At 40.9% G+C, this 23,830-nt stretch overlaps 1 protein-coding gene across 1 annotated transcript in view; it reads right to left on the bottom strand.

Moving 5' to 3' along the window:
• Jam2 (junctional adhesion molecule 2) overlaps positions 1-23,830 on the bottom strand; it is a 50,119-nt gene that overhangs the window by 1,542 nt on the left and 24,747 nt on the right. Inside the window, exons 2-9 of the mRNA XM_006996466.4 lie at positions 20,301-20,369; positions 15,003-15,110; positions 13,275-13,427; positions 8,718-8,914; positions 6,633-6,732; positions 5,553-5,660; positions 3,334-3,349; positions 863-905 (exon numbers count right to left, since the gene is read on the bottom strand). Coding sequence (XP_006996528.2) covers positions 863-905; positions 3,334-3,349; positions 5,553-5,660; positions 6,633-6,732; positions 8,718-8,914; positions 13,275-13,427; positions 15,003-15,110; positions 20,301-20,369 — 794 coding nt within the window. The remainder of the gene's footprint in view (positions 1-862; positions 906-3,333; positions 3,350-5,552; positions 5,661-6,632; positions 6,733-8,717; positions 8,915-13,274; positions 13,428-15,002; positions 15,111-20,300; positions 20,370-23,830) is intronic.

Genomic DNA, 23,830 nt, shown 5'->3' with positions numbered 1-23,830 from the left:
GTACCTGATCTCTACCTCCACCAGGGTTAGCCTGCGAGAACGTGACTTAATTTTCTCATCTATCAAAAATAGCTAAAAATGTCAGTCCCAGTCACATTAAGGAGGTATGTGGTGATATATTGTGTACCCTAATAAACTTGCTTGAGGATCAGAGAGCAGAACAGCCACTAGATTAAACATAGAAGTCAGGTAGTGGTGGCATACACACCTTTAATCCTATCACTCAGGAGGCAGAGATCCATCTGGATCTGTGACTTCAAGGCCACACCAGGAACAGAGCCAGGCATGGTGGCACACGCCTTTAATCCCAGCATTTGAGATCTCATGTCTTTGCTTGGGAAGGACACATGCCTTTAATCCCAGAAAGTAATATGGCAGGACACAGAAAGGTATATAAGACGTGAGGGAGATAGAAAAAGGCAGTTCAGCTGAGATTGTTTTGGGTGAGGACCCAGGCTTTCAGGCCGAGAAAACAAGATCGGCTGAGGAGTTGGTGGCAAGGTGAGGTTGGCTGTGGCTTGCTCTGCTTCTCTGATCTTTCAGCTTGCACCCCAATATCTGGCTCCAGGTTTTTTCTTATTTATAAGACCTTTTAGGATTCATCTTACAGAGGTAGACTTAGAACTGAATACCCTCAACAGAATATGGTGGAAATCACTTCCTGTAATTGCTCTGTAAATACCAAACATCTTTATCATGCCAATCCAGATGGAAAGGAACTACTTAGATCCTTTAGTGTACCAGTGGTAGATACCAATCTAAAGTAATAGGAGTGAAGTCACAATATCCATACATTTCCTTCATTTTTGTGCTACAGTCCCTAAATATACCTATTCTAATAGCATGCTTTAATAGTACTCACATTTTCGCTCATTGTAGTGGCTTTAGATGCAGGATTACCCTTCCTGTTTGTAGAACATAAAGACAGTATTTACTATATTATTACTTCCAACTGGAACCCATCTTCACTCAGCAGGACTATCTTAGCCAGGCAGGAAGAAAACCCAACAGCCCAGCCTGGGTTCCTGTCATTTATAGACAGTATCCAGAGAAGCCATGCAGCAAAGTACATACAGGTTTGTGTGAAACTCTCAGCAACAAAATGTAGCCTGAGGCTAACATGCTAAATTGTTTCTGTGGAATGTACAAACAAGAGACTTATTTTCAACCTGATATATTAACATTAAATATTTTAAAAGTTGATTATTATGATCTGAAATTTCATTTGTCCATGGAAAGTTTTACATGTTGATTGGGGTTCTTGTAGAAGCTAAATGAATTTGAAGACTATAGATTTCATGAGTAGACACAAGGTGTAAAGAAATAAAATGTTCCTTCCTGGATTATGAAGACTCCTGCCTGATTTGACAGAGGCTCAAATTAATAAAGTATAAATCTCCCTCACTTATTTAAGATCACTTTTCACTTTGTTCAAAACCCTCCATTCACTTTTCATCTTAATAAAAACCTGAAGTGCTCACAGTTGCCTGGGGCTGGAGTGGGATTGGGTAGTGGCCACACCCCCAGGCAGCTCTCTCCTTAATTTCCCCTTTGCTAATCCTGATATTTTAGACTTTGACTTGTGTTTGTACTGGGATAGCATGAGATTGAGATATCAGGGTTGAGGCAGGAAGTCAGTGACAGGTGAGTCTTCAGAGGATTTAAGACAAGCCATGCCAGCTGGGAAGAGGGAAGAATGTGTAAACGGGATCGATCTGCCATGCTTGTATATAAAGGGAGGTCAGTCACAGATCACGTGCAGCAAAACTGGGATTTTGATGATCTCATCATGTCTTATGCAGGACTCCAACATTTTTGTTAACAGCTGAAGTATTTTCCCCCAGGGGTTAGAGATCTCAGTGGATAAGAGCACTTGCTAATCTTTCAGAGAACTGGGCTCCCGGCACCTATACCGTGGCTCACGACCATCTGTAATTCCAACTCCTGGATATCTGACACCCTCTTCTAGTCTCTGTGGATACTGTAGGGACTTAGTACACAGTCATACATTCAGGCAAAACACTCAGTCACATAAAAGTAAACTAAAAAAGAAGAAAAATATTTCCCCCCAAACTCCAGATTTGTATATATTGTTACTGATTATTTCTACTTAATAGTCTAATAAGCTTATTTGAATACTGAAAGTTCAAGCACTCTGGACCTCCCCTCCCCTTGACCCTGCTCCCAAGGCCACACCTCCTACAATCTTCCTCATTCAGTAAGTAGAGGATATGTCTTGTAACCCTGAAGCCACCTTCCACTTGACTTTTCTCCTAACAGCCTGGATCTCGATCAGTTAATTGCTGAAAATATGTCCACTATGCTATAAAACCCTCAAGTACTCCAACACTACCATGTTGTCTTGTCTTGGTTTCTGTTTGTTATCTAATTGCTCTACCTGCTTTCATTTTTTCCCTTAAAGTTTATTCTTAACAGAGAAATCAAGATGAACATTAAAGAATTAAAAATTTTAAAGCTGCTTTCAGTCCTTCATGGACTTTCTACGTTACTTAGAACCAAAGCCAAATACCTCAAAGTCCTCAAAAGTGCTTTGCAACATCTCTGTACAGTCTGTCCCCCGGGACTTTTGTGTTCATCGCCTCTTTCCCTCACTGCTGGAAGCACAATGTCATCTTCATGTCTCCCTATACACCGGACATGCTGACCTTGAGCACTTTCATTTTTTTTCTCCCTTACGAGAACACCATTGGGGCTCTCTGCTTGGCTTGCTTCCTTCCTCAGCCTTTACCAAACATCACCTAGGTCCCTTCTAGACCCTCTATTTAAATGATAATCTCCACTCCCAGTCTTCAGACTCTCTCTTTTTTTGCTTGTTTTATTTTCCTCCATAGATTTTGTCACACTGGAAATGTCGCAGAGTGTACGGGGTTAGTTATTTCCTGCTCCTGGAGTGTAAGCTTCATGTTGATACTGATTTTGATTCATGATTTACAATAGAGATTTTGTGGGTGTTTTGGCCTTTTTGAAAAAACTGATATAATGGCAGTGCCTGGAGCAGTGTTGGGCCCTAAACTGATGAAATTTCAGTTAAATGTAGAAAGTACTAAGTGGAAGCTTATTTGAAAAATTTCAGCTTACTTAGTGAAACATAGAAATGTGTTTTTAAAGTTGTACTATGGAAATGTCTACAAAATTAGAAACCATGATTCTTGTCATTTATAAGCAGGCACAAGGACAGAGGTGGTATGTATTTCTTGATGAAGACAATTAACTTCTAACAGTATTACTCTGCACAAATAAACTACTTTTGACATTAAACAGGATTAAAGAATAAAAGGTATGAAGAAAAACGTGTTGCAAAAGGATACTTACTGGAAGGAAGTTTCTTCTACAAAAGAACAAGTATATATCATTAGTGCAGGAATTAATATGCAGATCCATCTACAATGACTTTGGCTTGACTCACTTGAGTCTCACCTACAATATTTGTACCTTCTAAATGAAAATTTCCTATCAAAGGGCATACGGACAACAAATGGCTGGGCTTTGAGGGCTCAGGACTAAAATCAAGGATACTTTAGTTGGTTTTATAATCAAGAAGAAAACAAAATTCCAAAAATGTTATCAAAATTTAAAATATAATCATCATCTCATCAGCTTATTCATTAAAATAATGGAATTCTTTTGGTGTAGGGCTAACATTTCTTTGAAATGTGGTCTCAAGGTAGTAATTTCAAGTTTGCCTCTGTAAAAATTACCTTACAGACCCCAGAAAATGAGGTAGGGAGCTGGGCCTGGTGGTGCAAACCTGCAATCCCAGATACTTAGGAAACTAAGGCAGGGGGATCATAAGTTCAAGGCCAACTTGGGCAACACAGTGGAAAGGTAAAAGGGAAGCTGGCCATGTTGCTCATGGCAGAGCAGGAGTCCAGCCTGTAGAGAGCCCTAGGTCTTTTTTCCCGTACCAGAAAAAAAAAGTAGAAGGAAAGGAAAAACAGATATAAACTGGATGTGGCCAGAGGTTATAGTTTGCTGATGCTGATCCCAAACACGAGTTCAAAAATACAGTTCCCCTGGACAGGTTTTCTACCATAAATAAATGGAAGTAATAATCTTAGCTAATGAACTCATCTTCATGTCAACTCTCAGTATTTTAAGAAAGGTATCTTTACTGACTCCTCATTTAAAAATCATCAGGTTTTTTTTTTTCCTCATTAGGTAAAATGACAAGAATTTTGAATAATAATTTTGTTTATACTTTCACTATTGACCAGCAGGGGGACACAGCTGGATTCTATTCACAAAGTAGGCTAGACTAAGCTAGACTGAGTTCTCATTCACAGGACAGTTTGTTCCTTTTTTTTTCCCTTGACACAGAGTCTTACTTTGTAGACCAGGTTGGCCTTGAACTTACAATCTTATTTCCTTAGCCTTGTGAATGTTGTAATTACATGTGTGAGCTCCATGCCCAGCAGCAGCTAAGCATAAAGAATTACCTTGAATCAGTTTTCATGGAAACATTTCTGATGTATAAGATTTACTTATGTTATCAGCAACTCCTTTTGATTTTGTTTTGTTTTGATATGAATAATTTTCAATCTAAATTCTAAAACTAATATCCATTATTAAGCAATGGACCTAAAATTCATTCATGTTATAATTTATTGTTTCATTTAAAAATTCAACTTCATAGCCTTCTGTCAATGCAGCAAGTGGAAGCTCTTGAGTTTCCATAAATTTAAACACAGGGACAGAAGGAATACATTAAGAGAATAAAATATGTTCAAATCTCAAAAATGTATATCAAACTAATTGCATGGTCAAATGTGTTTTCAAGTTGCAAGAGTTCTAACCATGAGGAACTAAAACCTTGTCCGGAAGCATCTCTAGTTCAGTAGGGTCTATGTGTGCTTGTTGGTTTTGTTATGTCATTTCTTTTTTTTTAAATAGGATCTCACTATATAGCCCAGGTTGGCCTCAAACTGTTTATTCTCATGACTATCCTGCTCTCCAGTACTGGGATCCCAGGTATTCACCCCCATGCTCACGACTCTACCCTGCCCTCCAGTAATGGGATCCCAGGTATACACCCCCATGCCCAACTAGGTTTCTAGTTTTCATTGTCAGTGTTCTTTATAGTTGTACTAAGTTAGACATTCAAAAACCCACCGTTCTATACTGAAACATTTCACTGGTGGTTATAAAATTAGAAATCAATGTTTATCCAGAAAGACACAATTCCAACTTAAAATAATATAAAGATCTCACACATATGTTAATACATTACAAACATTTGTCTACATTGGATGTCTTTGTGCTGTTATATTCCAAGGATGATTCTCACACATTCCATGGAATTGCCTAGAATTTTTTGAAAAGGAAGCATTCTCCATCTCACCCCAGCTCGACTCTAGTTGCCAAGGTGTATCACAACCCTTATGCATGTTATTGTGAACATTATCTATCATACAATAGCAGTAAAAAATACTCTCCAGAGTAGGTAGAACTTCATAGGAAAAACAGTATACCTTAAAAAGAAATCTCTATATTAATAGGAAATCACATATCTGAGAAGGATAAATTCAACTTACTTGAAAAGTAGCCTTTTCTCTGAGCATAGCATATACTAAGGCCACATACAGAAATCACGAAGGCCACAACTACTACAGCTGCTATGATGCCACTTATGTTGAGAACATCTGGAATGTGAAATAATGCATGTTTGAATTGTTGGACACATGCCATCATTAAATCCAACAGAGTCATAAAAGCTCCCCTTGGTAGCAATAGTAAGCAGACCTGTATGCTTTTGCAGCCTATTTAACTAAGTTAATTTCAAGACATGGCTCAAAACTTACTGAAAATATTCAGAGAACCAAGCTTCGCTAAAATCTTAAATGTTAGGACTGGCAAGATGGCACAGTGGGTAAAGGCACTTGCCATGTACTGTGCACCTGAGCTCAATTCCTGAAACCCTTCTCCGACATCCACTCATGCCCTGGGTTTAATCCCTGGGGGTGGGGGTGGGGGTGGGGGTGGAGGTTATGCTCTGAGACTCATATTTCCTAGGAAAGATTCATAAGCTGTCATTTTCTTGGATTCTAAAAGTCATTTTGTCAAATATAATGCATTGTAGCTACAGCCTGAACCATATCGATTCATAACTATTCCGTGTGTCTTGGCAAACCTATCCTGCATTTAGTATAAGCTTAGTGTTTCAGGGCATTGACACAGCCATCATCCAGGGCTTAATGACCCACGTGGCTAACACAAATGCTCACAGAACAGGGGCACTGCTGCATTATTTCAGTGTAACCCTATGAAGAAAGACTCTGCCACTGTAAAGACGGAAGTGTGTGGCAGGCTGGTGGCAGCAGTTTAGGTGGGTCCCCAGCAACACATCCTATAGCACGCTTGGCTGTGATTCGAAAGACTGCATATTTTAAAACAGTCATTTGAAAAATTAAAAAACATTATGTAGAAGCTAAATCGTCTTGCCTTGATTAGAAGATAGACTGAAAACAATGCTGCTTTTTTATATTAAGCACACTTTACATTTCTTCCAACTTGTCCTTCAAATCACTCACCCCTTTCCCTCCCCATGCTCCCTTAACCATCGAATATTCCACACTCTACTCACCCACCAGTACTTCTCAATACTCCATGCTTACCTACTTGCATTCTTTTCCCAGGACACCTGCGGTGTCCGACAGAATTACGGGCTTCGCAGTAATATTCCCCACTGTCCATCTTGGAAATCATGTTAAATTGCTATTTGTACAGGGAAAAAGAAATAGACCTTTAAACTGTAAATCTGTGAGTAGACTCCTAAAATAAGTAATGTCCTTTGAATTTTGTCATCAAGTGGGTCTGCCCTTTGTAATGACTCAAAACTTTGTGTTTTTCTTGTGTATGTATCTACCAGAATCTGTCAGGACCTTGAGAAGTAAACAGCAAGGCCTGCTTAATTTGACAGAAAAAGACAAGTCTATCTGAGGAAATCTGTCTCTCTCTTTCCCTCCATTCCTCCCCTTACCTGTGTGCCACTATCTTGCCCAGGCTGGTCTCAAATTCTTGATCCTCCCTCTGCAGACTTCAAGTGGCCAGCATCACAGGTACATGCCACCTCAGGATCTCTAGTTTCTGGGAAGTACCATTCATAAAGAAAGGCCTCCCTAGTGAAAAGGACTAGTGCACTTTCTCAGTCACAGTGAATTCACTGCAAGAGCAAATCATAAGTACTTTCTCCAAAGAGTCAGAGCTATGACTCGGAAGTAGCTCTGGGCCCAGGAAACCTCAACTGATGTTTATGGGATTGTAAATTATAGCAATTCCAGAATATTTGGAAATTCTGAAGAGATAGAAGTTCAACCCTCACTACTTCTCCCTGCCAAGTGATAAGAAGTAAGAATTTGGTATAAAAGGCTTTATAATTTGTACCAGTAGTTTTATAACCTTGAGGAGTTTCTGGAAAAAGGAAAAAAAAAAAAGAAGGAAAAAACCAAGTGGGGGGTGGGCTGTAGGGAAGGGGGAAGAACCCACTCCAGTTTAAGAAGCCTGTGGGCATAAGGTGTCCTTACCAGATACCCCAAGGGCTGAGGTTCCCTGAGGGGAGTGGATCCTAGCATTTCAGACCTGTCTCAGGGCTTTTATCACCCACTCAGAAAAGAAATCTGAAGAGTAAATATAGCCGAGTGTGACGGCAGCTTTTGTGCACAGTTTCACAGTGCAAAATCACTCGGACCTGCTGACTGCTCCCGATGACTGTGGGAAATGCTAGAGCACGGCCTTATTCTGAGGGCAGCATCCTCTACTCCTTCTTCTTTCGTTTAGCTACAGAATTCATGTGCTTTCGCGGGCATCAGAAGATCTGGTTTTTAAATGACACTGTACTAGTAGAAAGAATCAAAGCAAACAATATACCTTTGTTTCAAAATTCTTAAGGCTATTTTTAATATTACCTATAAGAGTGTTTTTCATAATAGTTGTGGTAGTGATTTTGCATTGCTGGAAGCAAACCATTTAAAACCTAATGTGATATTATCTTGATTGGAAACAAATGGCTTCAGATTAAATGACCTGGTTTTGTTGTTGTTGTTGGGTTTTTTGTTTTTGTTTTTTTTTTTTGGGGGGGGGTCCCACATCTACTCTGAAAAGTCACAGATGAGAAAGTAAAACTACTTCATAAAAATGTCATTAAGTTTGAGCAGCTTATTTATAGAGCCTTCTCAGTTATCTCTCGGAAAGGTGGAAACAATCAGAAAATCTGAACTAAGTGTATGGTACTAGAGATGTAAGTCACGGAGATTGGAGTGATGGATCTGGAGCCATGGGGAAGTTTAATGACTCCGACATCCTAACATGGTTTTCCTGTGGTCCCTGTTTCCATGTTAGTGCTGAGGTCCAGGTATCCCCAGCTGAGTTTTTCATGCATTTCCTCAGTAGTATAAATTGAGACTGAGGTCAGTGATTTTCCGGGCCAGAGAGGTAGCTATGGAGCACTGCCTGTTTGGCCTGCCCCAGTTCCTGGTCACACCTTATATGCTTAGCTCCCTGGTTCCCTGTACCGTTTTCCCACTTCCCATGATAGTCTGTTCCCTCATTTGTTAGTACATGTACTATTCTCATTCCTGCTACCACCCCCTCTCCCCACTTAGTAAGTAATGATATTGATCTGCTGTTCTGTATCAGTTTAAGTTCTAATAACCATTTCATCGCAATGACAGTTAGTAGTTTAATACCGGAAATGACCTTACCAGAATTCCAGATTTTGTGTTCATTGTGTATGAGCTATTGTGTTTGCCAAGCTTTTGATTTCCCAGCAAACTGGTGCCATCTTTAAACCATGTGTATTCAGGAGCCGGGTTTCCTTCTTTATCTTGACACCGTAACTCTACAACACTTCCACTCAGAACAGACGTGGGTACTTCACATGAAGGAACTGCAGGAGCCACTGGACAATGGAAGCCAAATAGCATACATTATTCATTAGCTGAACATGAGTTGTAGTAGTCTATATTGAGGGGACACCTGAGTTACAGATGGATCACTATTCACTAGACATATTTCCTTTTTCTTGGGCATACAATACACCACACTTTTTACTCTTCTTGCTGCCAGGAGAGTTATATGCATTAGTTTTGGCCAAAGTGATAATAGCCATGCCTATATCCTATTAAAATTTCATGTATGCTTCATTTGTTCACTTTTTCCTCACCTACTATCAAGTAGTTGTCAATACACTTGAACTTAGAAAGTCATGTATTGAAGATGCCAGACCTGTATTTTTCTGAGTCTCTTCATTTCATAAAGTAAGATGTTAGGGTTTGAATATGAAATACCCTCCATGGGCTGGTTCGTGTGTTTGAAAACTTGGCCCACAGCTGCTGGTGGTAATAGGAATGTTGAGAACCACTTGTGAGGAAGTGTGTCACTGAAGACTGGCCTTGAGATTCATACCCTCATTCTGCTTCAGGTCCCGCTGCTCTCTGGTCTGCCAAGATGTGAACAAGCAACCTCATGCTCCCACTGCCCCAGATGAGCTGGTCCCATCTCAATGACTTCTCTACCATGCTGGACTTACGGCCGTTCAAAACACGAGCCTTCTTTAAGTTGTTCCTTGTCATGTAGGTGGTCACAGAAATGAGAGAAGTAACTAATAATAAGAAGTGGAAACATTGCTGGGACTCTGACCACACAGTTCATAAGCCTTAGGAACTAGTTTGCAGGACTGCAATAGAGTTTGGAGTGGTAGAGAAGCCATATAATGCTATAAACAGAAGTTAATGGTTTATTTTGGTGGGTTGTGGAAGATAAGAATGCCAATAGAAGGGTGAACAGTAAAGACTGTGCTTGCTCAGAGACAGGATGAAGAACTTGACTTGTATCAGAAATTGGATTAGAGGCCATTACTATGACATTGAGACAATGGATCTGGCTCCTCTCTGCCAGTGTCCTGAAAACTGGGTTGAGGCTGAATTTTAAGGCAGTGGACTAAGTTGTTTGGCTGAGGAAATGTCACGACTGCATAGGCTGCAAGCACTGCATGGTAACTCTTCACTGCCTTTGTCAGATTTACAAGGAGAAAGGAGAAGGATGTGCAAGAGACATTTATAACAAGGAAAGGTGCACAGAAATGTTTAAATTGCAGGCAGAGGGCAAGGTGAGTTCAGACAAAGCAGCTGTAATTGTTAAACATATTGGCACCACCAAGGAAGAAAGGGTGCCGTGAGAGGAAAACCCACTCATCAAGAAGAGCTCCATGGTGTAACAATTCAAATTCCTGAAGAAGAAGCATTCCTGAAAACAGCCTTGTAGGTGTCATTCTGTAAAACAGACATCAATCGAAGAGTTCTGCCTGAGTTCAGTAGCAAATGCACACAGAGGCTGCTACACTGTGGTCCAAGAGGGTCAAGACGCATCTGGAGCAGGCTACAGTACTAGGAATTATTTCAATGCTGCTGGTTGGTTTGTTTGCTTGTTTTCAGGCATTCTGGTTCAAGAGAAAGGCAAGTGTACTGAGATCCCAGAAAGCTGTTGCAACAGCTGTGGAACAGTGTCAGATTCTTTGCATGGAGCTCTTGTGTGGGCTGCATGTGAAACTGTAAGGGTCTAGTCCAAGCTGTAGTGAGACCCCAGGATATTAGGATTGTCAGAAGCACTGGACCTTCACTGAGAAAACATTCCAGCACCAAATGGAGCTATCCCCAAAGAGAAGCCACCTGTGCCTCAGGTAACAGTGAGCAACAGCTACAAAGGTCATTGAGCCCAGATGATCCCACCAAGAGCCCCAGAGAGTGGACATAGAGCCGCAGACTTCGGTACTTTTCATTCTGTCTTGGTCTGGCTTTAGCCCTGCCTTTCCTTACTATGCCTCCATTATTCCCTTTCAGAATGGGGATGTTCATTGTGAAACACTGTATTTTGTTATTTTATAGGAGTTCATGATTAAGCGATTGCTTTGAATGATTTAAGACGTCAGACTTTAGAACAGGGTTCGGGCCATGAGACCAGTGATTTCTGAAGTTAGACTGTATGCACTTCCCCTTACTAAATATCCACAAGTTTATGGGGACCAGGGGCAGAATGATAAGATCTGACCATGAAGTGACCCCCATGGACTCATGTATTTGAACAGTTGCTCTCCAGCTGGCGGTCCTTTAGGAGAGGTTTTGAAAACTTTAAGAAGTGGGGTCTTTTATCTTATTACACCTTATTTTATTATAAAATGCTTTTTTTAAACTTAAAAAAAGAAGTGGGATCTCATTGGAGAAAGTGGGTCTTAGGGACTTGAAGTAAAACAAAATTTAGTAGGTAACTGTCCATAGTCTCCTGGAAAACTCAGGGCTGACAATGGTAGGCAGAATCCAAGACAGTCCCAGAAGACCCCCATCTTCAGTATATATACATGGTCTCTCAGATATTTAAAATATAAAAGTACTGTGAAGAAATTTGGCAAATGTCATTAAGATTCCAAATTACCAGGGGGTGGTGATTGTACATGCCTTTGATTCTAGCACTTAGGAGGCAGAGGCAGGTGGATCTCTGTGAGTTTGAGGCCAGCCTAGTCTACAAGGTAAGTTCCAAGACAGCCAGAGCTACAACAAACCCTATTTTGAAAAAAAAAAAAAGTGGCTGGGCGGTGGTGGCTCACACCTTTAATCCCAGCATTCGGGAGGCAGAGCCAGATAGATCTCTGTGAGTTCGAGGCCAGCGTGGTCTACAGAGCTAGATTCAGGACAGGCACCAAAACTACACAGAGAACCCCCCCCCCCAAAAAAAAAACCAAGAAAAAAGAAAAAAAGATTCCAAATCTATTGTTTGTAATATAGAAAGGTGGATCTGGCCACAACATGGACCTTTTGAAGATTTACTTATTTATATTTAATGGGTATGGGTGTTTTGCCTGTATGTATTTATGTGTATCAAGTGCATGCAATGCCCATGAAGGCCAGAAGAGGGTAGCAGATCTTCAGGACCTGGAGTAATAGGTTTGTCATTTCCCATCTGGATGCTGCAAAATTAATGTGGACCAACCAGGGTCATCTGTAGGAGCAACAAGTTCTCTTAACCACTGGTGGCCCATTCTCCAGTCCCCAGCATGGACCTTTTAAATGCAGGGTTTATTCTGGTTAATTACTAAAGGAAATGCTGGCAATTCAAAGTACAAGAAGGATCAAGCATGCCTCTGCTGTACTGAAGATGAAAAGGGTGAGGTGACAGGAAAATGCACAGCCTCTAAGAAATGAGTGTGACTCTAGATGATAGGGAGCATGGTCTAGGATCTCAGGCCTACAATCATAAGGAAGTAAAAATCTGCCGACACCAAGGAGGAGCTTGGAAACAGATTTTCCCCAGAGCCTGGAGAAAGGAGTTGAGCCCATGTAAAACTTTCATTTCAGCCTTGTGGAACACTGAGTAGACCGAGCCTTGCTCCTGGACCTTTCATCCATAGAACCAGAAGCTGATGAAGGACTATTCTCTTAAGCTAATGTATGATAATTCACTATGTAGAATAGAAAGTGATTATACCAACTGAATCTGCTGCAAGGTTCTCTGAATTACACTTTATACCAGCGTGTCACTGGATTTTATACTTGGCCTTAGTCAAAAAGTTGAAAAATAATACTGCTTCAGAAAGACTCTGAATAACATTTTTTAAAGAGAAGAGGTTGTTTTTCTTGGCTTCTTATGCTAACATCATAGAAAAGATGGTTCTGCCTACTGCTGTTGTGAACTGTTTTATCTACCAATCATTCTTCTGCTGGTTAATCATAGCAGCCTTGGAATCAACCTCATCTGCATCCAAATCTTGGTTGGAACATGTTCTAATTTTATGGCACTGAGCAAAGAATTGAACTTCTATTTCCTCATTTGTAACAATTGGTTTTGTAGTGAAGATTAAGTAAAATACTGTGTGAAAGCACTTTACATCTGCTAGCTACCAAATAAATGCCAATTCTCTTGAACCAAACACTTTCTGATTTTTCTGCTGGCCTACAATTGCTGTTTCTTCTGTTGGCTTTCCATCAACTTATGGGACACTATCTAGGATACTGAAAAACAAACAAAAACAGAATGTTCGTGGTACAGAGCAAAACCATTGCAGGCTAGTTCAGTCTTAAACAGAGAGAGCTGAGGAAACAGTGATTCCAGCAGCTAGTGGTCTGATGGAAATAGCCTGGGTCCTTCTGGGAAGGTGCTTGCAGAATATGGCGGTACTGGCTGGGACTCTGGGTTTGTGTCTCACCCCCAGGGCTGGGGCTGAGGCTGGGACAGCTGACGGCAGTTACACATGCGTGCATGGGCATTACCCAAGACTTCTAGAGTGACTGTGTCTTCCTGCAGGTTCTGGCCTTGCTCAGATGGAGCGCTGACTTCACAGCGATACTTTCCAGCATCATTTCTTGTAACGTTTTTGATTCGTATGTTGAAATCTATCATCTCAGCTCGATCTTTAAAGTCACCTTTTGGAAGGAAAAAGACAATAGTGTTAGAAGCAATGCAAGCAGCTTTCTATGGAGTGTCTTCCTCAAGCTACTTCATTCAAAACTAAAGCATTTGTTTTCCTGGTAAAACTTAAATTTAAACATTGAAGTTACATGTGCATTTTATGCATTTTGGGGGGCATTTTTAGACTACTAAAGACTATTAAGTTTCACATACTGCCCTCTCTCTCTCCAGGGTCTCTCTATATAGCCTTGGCTGACCTGAAACTCTCTATGTAGACCAGGTTTGTCTTAAACTCACAGAGACCTACACACCTCTGCTTCCTGAGTGCAGGGATTAAAGGTGTATACCATTACATTTGGCACCATGTTTGCCTTTAAAGAACTCAACTCAATGCCTGCCTTGCCACCTGTCTCGCATCTGTTTCTGCTTTCAAAATTGAAGAGTCTGATTTAACTGGTCAGAACAGTAACTTTATATATGCTCATTGCGGTAATAACAGAGAAAAAGAGGTAGGTGGCAAGGATCATAAAAGCATTGTCTTGATTAGCTTCACCTCACTTCCTTTTGTACTTCTTTGCTTCCTGTGTATGGATAAAAATGTCATCAGCAAGCTTCCTGATCCAGCTGCCATGCCTTCCTGCTACGATAGACTCTATCCCTCTGGGACAGTAAGCCAAAGTAAGCCCTTTCGTCCTTAAGTTGCCTTTGTCAGAGAATTTTATGACAGCAACAGAGAAGTTACCAGCATACAAACTAATGCTATAGCACACCCACCATTATCATATTTTATTTAATAATAAATTATATAATCCGAAGGAAGAGTAGAGCGTGAAAGACATGTACAACAAATGAAAAGTACTTGCTAACAGTTATTGTAACTAACAGTCTATGCATTCCAACTCTCCAGGCTCCTATTGTAACTAACAGTCCATCCTCACATCCCAACTTTCCAGGCTTCTCAGTGGTAGACTTTCCAGTCTCATCTTTTCTTTTATTTTTGTTTTGTTTTACGAGACAGTAGTTTTTGGTGCCTGTCCAGGATCTCACTCTGTAGACCAGGCTGGCTTGGAACTCACAGAGATCCACCTGGCTCTGCCTCCTGAGTGCTGGGATTAAAGGTGTGTGCCACCGCCGCCTGGCCCAGTCTCATCTTTTCATTTGCTTGTTTTGTTTTGTTTTTGAGACAGGGTCTCCCTTTGTAGTCCTGGCTATCCTGCTTAGCCATAAACTCACAGAGCTCTCCCTGCCTCTGCTTCTAGAGTGCCAAGATTAAAGGCATGCACGATCATGCACAGCCCAATTTCAGGCCAGTGATTTTCTCCTCTCTAACAGTTTGATTTACTAGGCCAGCAAAAATAATTGTATTTTGTGTTAAGTAACCAAGGGTCCCAGGCCTCGGTGGAATTCACCTACTTTTGCTATCTGGTTTTTATGACTGTTGTATTTTAGGTCTCAGACACTGTTCATTTCATCTCACACTTACAGAAACACATTTTCAGTAATCAGTCATGTCCTGTTCCCATTTGTAAATTAAATGAGCTGTACGTGGTGTCTTCTCACTCTGACCTCTTCAGTCTCCAGTTTCTTACCTTGGAGAGCCTGTTGATAGTAGACCAAGGAGACACCCTGTCCCAGTTTCTTCCACTCCAATCTGGACGAAGTAGTCTTCTTTGGGGTTTTACAAGCTAAAATAGCCTCTAGAAACAATAGGGAAAATAAGTTTTCTAATTGTTCCTATGAGCTTACACCTTACTTAATTTAAAAAACTTTAAAACAATTTTTAAATTACTTCAATTTTTTTTTTTCATTTCCATCCATCCATTCATCTCCACCCAGCCACACACAGAGACACCAATACATCACATCAACAGATACCATGTTGGCTTCACCCAAAGATGAATTGGGAGCATAGCCGATCTTCTCTGTAATAATTATATGACATAATCCTAGCTCTGGAATCTGAGTGGCCATCCCTGAAATGGAATAGTAGCTCACACCATTGTGAGTCTTCAAAAGCAGCAATATATGCACAACATACAGGCCTCAACGTTGTTAGTGCTTAACAAACAGCAGCTGTGACTAAGTATTTACTTGTTAGTCTAAGTCTCAGCATCTGAGGATTCTAAAGTTTGATGGAAGATGCAGGCAAGATGACGTCATTTCAGGCGAAGATGATGTGCATCAAGAGGGAGCTCAAGGGGGAGGACTGGACATTTGTACCTAAGAAAGACACTTGGTCCCGCCAATGCATGCTGGAAAAATGCACAGAAGTTCCTCACCGGCTACATTCCCACTCAGTTCCCTTGTGACTCTCTATGAAGACATTAATATACACCTAATAAAGCCCTATAATAAATTGTAGGTTCCTACTGCAAAATTACTGCCTATAACTTTGTCTCAATCTGGATTAACTATTAAAAGATGAATCTTCACATCAATTTGACTTCAGTGTATCAAAGATCAGTTTCATGACAGTAAATTTGCCACAGTTCCATCATTAAAGAATTCCTGGAACCTCTGAGGGAGTCACTTCTTCCACCTGGCTCTGTGTCCAGAGTGCTGGGATTAAAGGTGTGTGCCACCATCGCCCATGGCGAGGGAGTCACCTCTCTTGACTGTCCAACCAAATGACTAGGGGGAGAGTCACCCAACACTCGTCTCAATACTACTCCAAGCTGCCAAGCAGAAGCTCCAGCTATAAATAGTTTAAAAGCATGTTTCAAGTAGGCTCCTTTGAGTGCCAACTTCATATTTCTGAATATTTTTAACCATAAGGCATGTGGTTTGAGCTTAAAAAAAAAGCAGAGGATCTTTCACTGAATAAAAAATTAGGTTAAAATCTTTTCCATATGTCTGATTTTGATGTTTAAGAACATTTAGTGTTAGGGGCTGGAGGGATGACACAATGATTAAGGGCACTGACTGCTCTTCCAGAGGACCCAGGTTCAATTCCCAGCACCCACATGGCAGCTTACAACTGTCTGTAACTCCAAACTCTAACACCCTCACACAGACATCCATGCAGACAGAACATCAATGCACATAAATAACAATAAATTATTTTAAAACAAGAACATTGAATGTTCGTTTTAAAAAGTCCCGTATTATAGATAGAGCATAGTCCTGGACAAAAAGTCTGCAGGCACCTGTTTGCGAACTAACCCAGTGCTGATGGGTATGTGATAGACCAAGGGCTTGTTGTTGTTATGTGTAGCCTGTCGTGTGTTTCTAAATTTTCAGTTGTGCTTCTATTTATAGAACTAAAATGAAAGGTAGTAGAAAAATGGCTAGAGAAAAAAAAAAGGCAAGGGAAAAAAAAAAAAAGAACCCTACGCTGTTTTAAGAGTGCTTAAAGCTTTAAACATTCACCCCGCTCCGAATGATCGTTTTCAGAGGTGTTTACAACAATGCTCCAAAGACAAATGTGTGCTAAGGGACCTGTCTGAGGAAACAGTTCTGTTCTGTTGATTAAGGAGAAAGGGTGGTAACTTCCGGAGTCTTGAGTTTTAGATAGGTTTCCTTCCCGTATTTTGTTGAGTTTTCCAACAATTATGCACACACCCACACTCGTTTTCACTGTTTCTCTGTGTCTTACCTCCTACATCTTAAGAGATAAGTTTATACTGCACCACACTGTTCATATATTTAACTAAACATGCACACAAACACATCCCTTTTGGTGAGTGCCTCCCCCCGATCCTTCCCTCACTGTCCCGTGGAAAAACTTGAGGAAATCCTTTAGAAAATGTAACCAATGACTTTCCCTAGTGATTTGACTTTAGTCTCCTTCTTACGGAATATATATATAATGTGAAGAAGTGATCTACCCAGTTGTTCAAATTATGTTCAGTAACACTGTGGGCCAGCATTGTTCTTGAGCTGTAATCAGCGAGCAGGGAAGGATCCTTGGCTTTTGGGATCTGACAATCCAGCAGGAAAAGGCAGGCCGACAAGCAACAAGTGCCCCAGAAGGTGAGAGCTGTGGAGACGGGGAGAGGAAACAGCAGGGGAGATGGGGATTGCTGGGACAAAGTCCAGAACAGTTGACCGCTCTCAGAAGGTAACATCTGATCAAAGATTTAGAAGACGGGGAACTTGGTTCTAAGATTCTTTGAGAAAGTGTCCTGCACAGGGAAGTCCAGACCAAGAGCCCCAAGGCAGTGGTTCTCAACCTTCCTAACGCTGCCACCCTTTAATGCAGTTCCTCGTGTTGTGGTGACCCAACCATAAAATTACTTTCATTGCTACTCCAGAACCCTAATTTTGCTATGTTATGAATCATAATGTAAACATCTGCATTCTCTGATGGCCTTAGGTGACCCCTGTGATAGTGGTGTTCCACCCCACGGGGCACAGGTTGAGAACCACTGCCCTAAGGCAGCAATACCTTGATCTTGAGCTCTAGCATTGTCAGAGAACAAGGCTATTGTTTCAGAGTCTGTAGCATTTTGTTAAGACAGTCCTGGGATATGAATACACATAGTGAAAGTGCCAGCACTATGGGGCTAACATTTCCGGATAAAGATCCCAGATGTTAACTCCCCCTTTTCTCCAGCCAAAATTTGAAACTCGCAGCTGGCATAATTTTCCATATCTGGCTTCAGAATTACGGTGGCATGGAGGTTCACAGCACAGGCCATCAAGTTAGACCTTTGTCACATATTAGGCCTGAGAGAATGGGAGCATCATACTCATATCAGTGAAATGATAAAATAGTAATTCCTGTCAAAATTATATATAATGTATATCATTATATATATATGTATGTGTGTGTGTGTGTGTGTGTGTTTGATACACATTATACCTTGCATATAGCATGTGCTCCAAAAATGCCCTGTTATTCTCATCCATGGGGAAATTCTCTTTAGTTGTAATTATAAACTCACCTCCACATGCTAGAAATCCACACAAGATTTTATCACAAGCCTACATTTACATTGCCCAAATCTCTACTAAAATGTTACCTCTGTTTTGGGTAGTGTTGACATGAATCATATTTCTTCACACAAGACACATTAATACACAAAAAGGTGCCAACCTTTTCTATTAAAGTGGATTATGGTGTCAAAACATCTGTTTAATCTTGATTGAAAAAAAAAAAAAGACCATTGTTCAAGAAAATGGTTGCTCTTAGACTCTGATTAATAGCTTTCAGGTTTGCATGCTGCAGAGAGCTGCTCATGTGATGTCCAAGCCTGCCAGAGCTGCCCTGATTTCGGGCTTAATCTGCTTTTGGCAGCACCGTGGGAAGTGAGGCAGACCAGCAGCCCTGAGAATCAGGGATTAATTCATAACTTTTTGACATCAGAGAAATACAAGAAAAAAAAACCTGAATGAAATGTGTTTCATGTATACAAATCACAAGATGTCACAGATTTTTAGTTACTGCAAAAAGAAAAAAAAATGTGGAAGAAACTACAGATTGATTTTTGCTTAATGAAGAGCCAAATTGGAATAAGCAGGGCACAGATGAAATAGAACTAAAGTCCACTCTAACTAAAAGAAAGTGAAAGGAGAAAAGAGTAAACATTTACTCTGGAGTAAAATTGACTGGTGTGTGTGTGTGTGTGTGTGTGTGTGTGTGTGTGTGTGTGTGTGTGTGTGTGTTTGAGTGTGCTTGCACTGCATTAAACCCAGCACCTCGTATGTGGGTAAGCATTGACCTTGCCACGAAGTAATTTCTCACTGAGCATAGTAACTTCATCCCTGAGATTAACTTTTGACTGCAATAAATTATAGAAGGATTTTCTATATTAAAAAATAAAGCATGTCTTTAAAAAGTAAAGCCGAAGGGCAAAGGATTTCACTTTGGAGTAGAGGAAATGTTCTGGGTCTAGGGAGGGGTGGTGCTTTTAGAACATTTTGGATATACTGAATCCCACTGCAGTGTTTACATTTTAAGGTGTCAGATTTTAAAGTTATGTTAATTTTGCCCAGTGTTTTAAAGGTAATGTAAGAATAAAGCACGTAATCTTGACGTTTTCATAGAGATATTAAACCCGAGGCATGTACACCCACCGCGTCTGGCTGGACCTAGCTAGGTAAGTGCCTCTGGGAAAGTGAGTAGAAGAAGGGAAGCTGAATTTCATTTTGCCTCTTGAGGTCATCCTCTCCCGCTGTGCGCACTCTCTGCTTTCCAGCCTCCCTTCTGGCATGATGCCAGCTCTGTTTAGCCTCCTGCACACACTCTAGAGAGTCCAACTCACTTTCAGGCATTTATACCTCTTAGCCACCTTCCCTCATTTGAAATTGACCGGCCATGAAGTGGGTCTTATTAGCTTAATCATGTTACAACTTAAAGGCCTTCACTGAATTATCTGAGTGCTTTTTGTTATACCACCCTAATCTTGTACTGCCGAGGTGACCTAATGGAACTTCTACCCCAACGTTATCTTGTTCATCTTTGAAACCAGGATGCCTGAGGCCAAAAGTTCCTCTTCAGAAGAACGGACCAAAACCTGACTGGCTATAAGGTGGCTACCAGAGTGACTACTACAGAAGCTCTAAGTACATGATAAATGGCACCCACTACCAGCATCATGGCTGATGATAAATGGCATCACAAGAACCAAACAGACCACCAAAGGAGACAAATGAGGTGTGAGCAGGCAGCGAGTTCAACGGCTCAGCAGTTAAAAGGCTGACCACAAAAGCCGGGAGACCTGAGTTTGATCCCTGGGAATCCACATAAGGTGGAAGGAGAGAACTGACTCCACAAAGTTGTCCTCCCACCCTGCATGCCCTCTCTCAACACACACACACACACACACACACACACACACACACACACACACACACACACACACAGTGTGGAGTGGGCAGAAGATCTTACATAGAAACACAGTACGTTAACTAATCAATCCAGTTAAACCTGTAAGATGCCATACCGTGGTACTCTATTACTGTAACTTCTTGATGGTGGTCTTTTGATGCAGAAAATCCATTTGCCTTATGATCTGAAAGAGTAAAACAGATACATAATTAATATGGAAGTTTGTTTTTCAAATGTTTGAGTGGGACACAACATTCAACAAAGCCAACATAAACTGAGTAACAATTGTTACACAATTCATAACACAGAACATAAAACATCAAAATAGGGAAACCATACCACACACATCACTTTCATTTTCTTTATGGTGGTTTGGGCTTTTAGTATTTCCCAAGAAGAATCTATAGCAGGAAGTGCACTCTCCTCAGAACCTCTGAAAACAAGTATGCCCTTAATTTACCTTATTATGCAATGTCCTATCTATGCACCCTTCCATCCATTCATCCAACCACCCACATATCTGTCCATCTATCCACCTGCCCCCAACACATATCTATCCACCTATCCATCCACCTGACCACTCATCCACCCACCTACCCACATATCCATCCATCCATCCATCCAGAGATAGCTTCTCAAAGATTCAACTGTCTTGTTTTTATGTAGTCTTTTAATTAATTACCATTTTTTGCAAAAACAAAAATCAAAAACCAAACAAATACTTATTACTAGTTCTGATGTCTCTTTTGAGATGAAACCTACAAGCCTCCCTTTCTTCTAGACCCCTGTCTCTCCTTTTTCTCCTTCCACCACAAATTCATGGGCAAAAGCAACACAGCAGCTTGGTTGAGAACTTCCTTTTGTTTCTACAAATTTCATGTCCGTGAAAGGCATCGCAATGCGCAGGGTCAGTCATGCCAGAATCTGATACTTTTCCCAGCATTCACCTGTCTTCACACCAATGCAGTCCGAGAATTCTGCCACCCACGACGGCGCTTTGAGTATTGGTCCTCTTTGCTCTTACACTCATCAGTGTTCCTTGTTTCAAGAGGGTATATAAATACCTCAAATCAAGCAAGAGTGAAACAGGCACATCTTGCCTCATCACTGTAGAAGAAACACTGGGCAGGACAGACGTGGGAAAAAAGCAATAACTTAGGCAAGCATTTGAGAGAAACCACCATTACCCCTGCTTCCCAGACTTGTGGTAGAAGAGGAAGTGAGTTGGTCAACACGGATCTCGGTATCAAAGCAAAAAATAATAATGATGCTCAACGCATATTAAGTACTTAGATGTCAGGCCGCATCCCCAGTGCCTCCTAAGTATGTGCTCATCTAACTCTTATAAGAATTATCTGTGGTTATGGCTTGAATATGAAATCTTCCCCCAGGATAGCTCATGGTTTTATTTGGGGAGGTTCTGGAAACTTTACAAGTTGTGACCTAGCTGCAGGAAGTAAGTCACTGGGGTGGGGTATTGGAGCTAACTTGACCTTGGCCCTTTCCTGTCTCCTGCTTTCTGCTTCCTGTCTACCATGGGGTGAAGAAGGTCATTCACCCAATCATCATGCTGCCATGATGTTCTTCCCAAGCTCATTAGGCCAACCAAGCATGAAACTATGAGCCAAAAAAAAAAAAAAAAAAAAGTTCCCACCTTAAGGTTTTTCTCAGGTATCTTGGTTACAGTTATGCAAACGTAACTACTACAGTACCCAAATCCCACGTGGTTACTTATACTGTACTATCTATCCTCTTCTGTATTATACTGTACTGTACTGTACTAGGCACAGTGCCCCATTTCTTTCAAGTTGAACTATGAACAAGGACTGCCAATTAATACAGATGTCATGTGGAAAAGTCCTTTGTTCTATTGAAGGCAGGACTGGGGAGAAGAGAAGTTGGTATTGATGAAGGCAAAGGACTGGCTCTGATCACACAGGAAGGTAGAAGTGAAGAGACTGTGCTTGGTAAAAAAGGACACCATGGGAACCTTAGAAGGCCCTTGACCATGGTTTCTCAATACTGATACTATGACCTTTGGGGGTCAGGTAGTTTCTTACATGATACTGTCCTGTACACAGTCATGCAGTTATACCATCTCTGGCTTCTACCCACTAGATGAAGGTAGCACCCTGCCCATGTCCTGACATCTAAAACTGTAGACATAAATGGATAAATGTGCCTTGAAAGTGTGGTGTGAAAACCACTCGTGGTTGTAAAACCCTGCTCCAGTCAGGCTAGTTTAAGAACCAGGTATAGACATATACCAATAGACTTAAGGAGAACAGATAATTGTGAGCTCAAGGATTTTAAAGTTCTTTCGAAATCAAAATTTTATAATGATGAGAGAATTTATTATATATCTGGGAAGGAGAAAAAATCATGTGAGATGACATCTTCTCTTTGGCTTGTTTATCTGTGGGTGTTTCCTTCTCACACCTAAGGAACACAGACATTCAGGAGAAATTTTTATTTCCCTTTTTATCTCTCTTTGAAGCATGGTGGCATGTCTCATTGCAAATTAAAGTTCCCCAATTTCTGCAGAACTTAAGTATCTAGTTGTTCAATTCAGGTTTTGATTCTAAATTGCAACTGTTTCCACCATGGAAACTGGTAAGCTGGTGTGGGGGGAGAATGTGGACCTCCATTGATCTTTGTCACTGAGGATCAGAGATGCAGATGGGTGTGGAAGGATCAGGCCACTGGGCTCAGTGACAGAGAGGAGTCGGGGCCACCAAAGCGTCACTTCAAAAAAAAACCTGTATGTCAAGAACCATGAAGAAGGTCCAGGGAATCTCTTCAAATCTCCTTCCTGCTTCTCCCATATACCTCCTTCCCATGCAAGCTGTTTCCTTCCCTCCGATGTTCCTCTGAATCTGCTCGCCTCTCCCTTCTCCAGAGCTGCTCTTTCTACCCTCTTTTCTCCTTCCCCAGTTTTATTCTCTAGAGTTCGAAGACAGAGCCTGTTCTTTTGGAGAGCAGAGGATGGGTCAAGACTACAGCTAAACCAGGTTCTCACAGGTGAGCTTAGCAAAAAGTCAGGCCTTCTTGTGTCATCCTACATTTAATGATAAAAATCTCTGGATACAGCTGTAATAATTACAATTCCAAACTTGAAAGGTTTCGAAACTTTCAAAGGACACTTTGAAACATGTGAATTAGTGTCCCCCAGCAGCTCTTGATTATGACCACCGACAAGGCTTGTGATTTTCAGACAAAACAATAAAGACTAATATTCTCTGGAAACCAGTTAAGGGGAAATCTGAGCAAAAGAGGAAGAGATAATCTTTGCTCCCTTCACATTGTCCTAGCTTTGAACTCTCTAAACACCACACGCCTACTGAGAGTGTTTATTTTCTTCAGCTGAATCGAAGGTTTCCATTTACCCAGGGACACTTCAAATCTGAGACTGGAAGGTTTGGGAGCTAGGTTTCATGACTCAAAATAGGAATGTGAATATTTTTCCTTTTTGTCAATTCCAATTTTCTACTTACTAAAACTTCTTTTGAAAGATATTTTTTGAAATTCCAAAGATCACTAAAAGTTCTATGGAAAATAACAACTTTATTCATGAGTTGTACTTACTCTCTCATAAATTTCACATGCATGTATTCGAAAGTTTAAAACTTTTATTTATTCATTAAC

The sequence above is a fragment of the Peromyscus maniculatus genome, chromosome 12 (genome assembly GCF_049852395.1).
Source record: "Peromyscus maniculatus bairdii isolate BWxNUB_F1_BW_parent chromosome 12, HU_Pman_BW_mat_3.1, whole genome shotgun sequence".
Lineage (NCBI taxonomy): Eukaryota > Metazoa > Chordata > Mammalia > Rodentia > Cricetidae > Peromyscus > Peromyscus maniculatus.
This window is presented reverse-complemented; position numbering and strand designations above follow the sequence as displayed.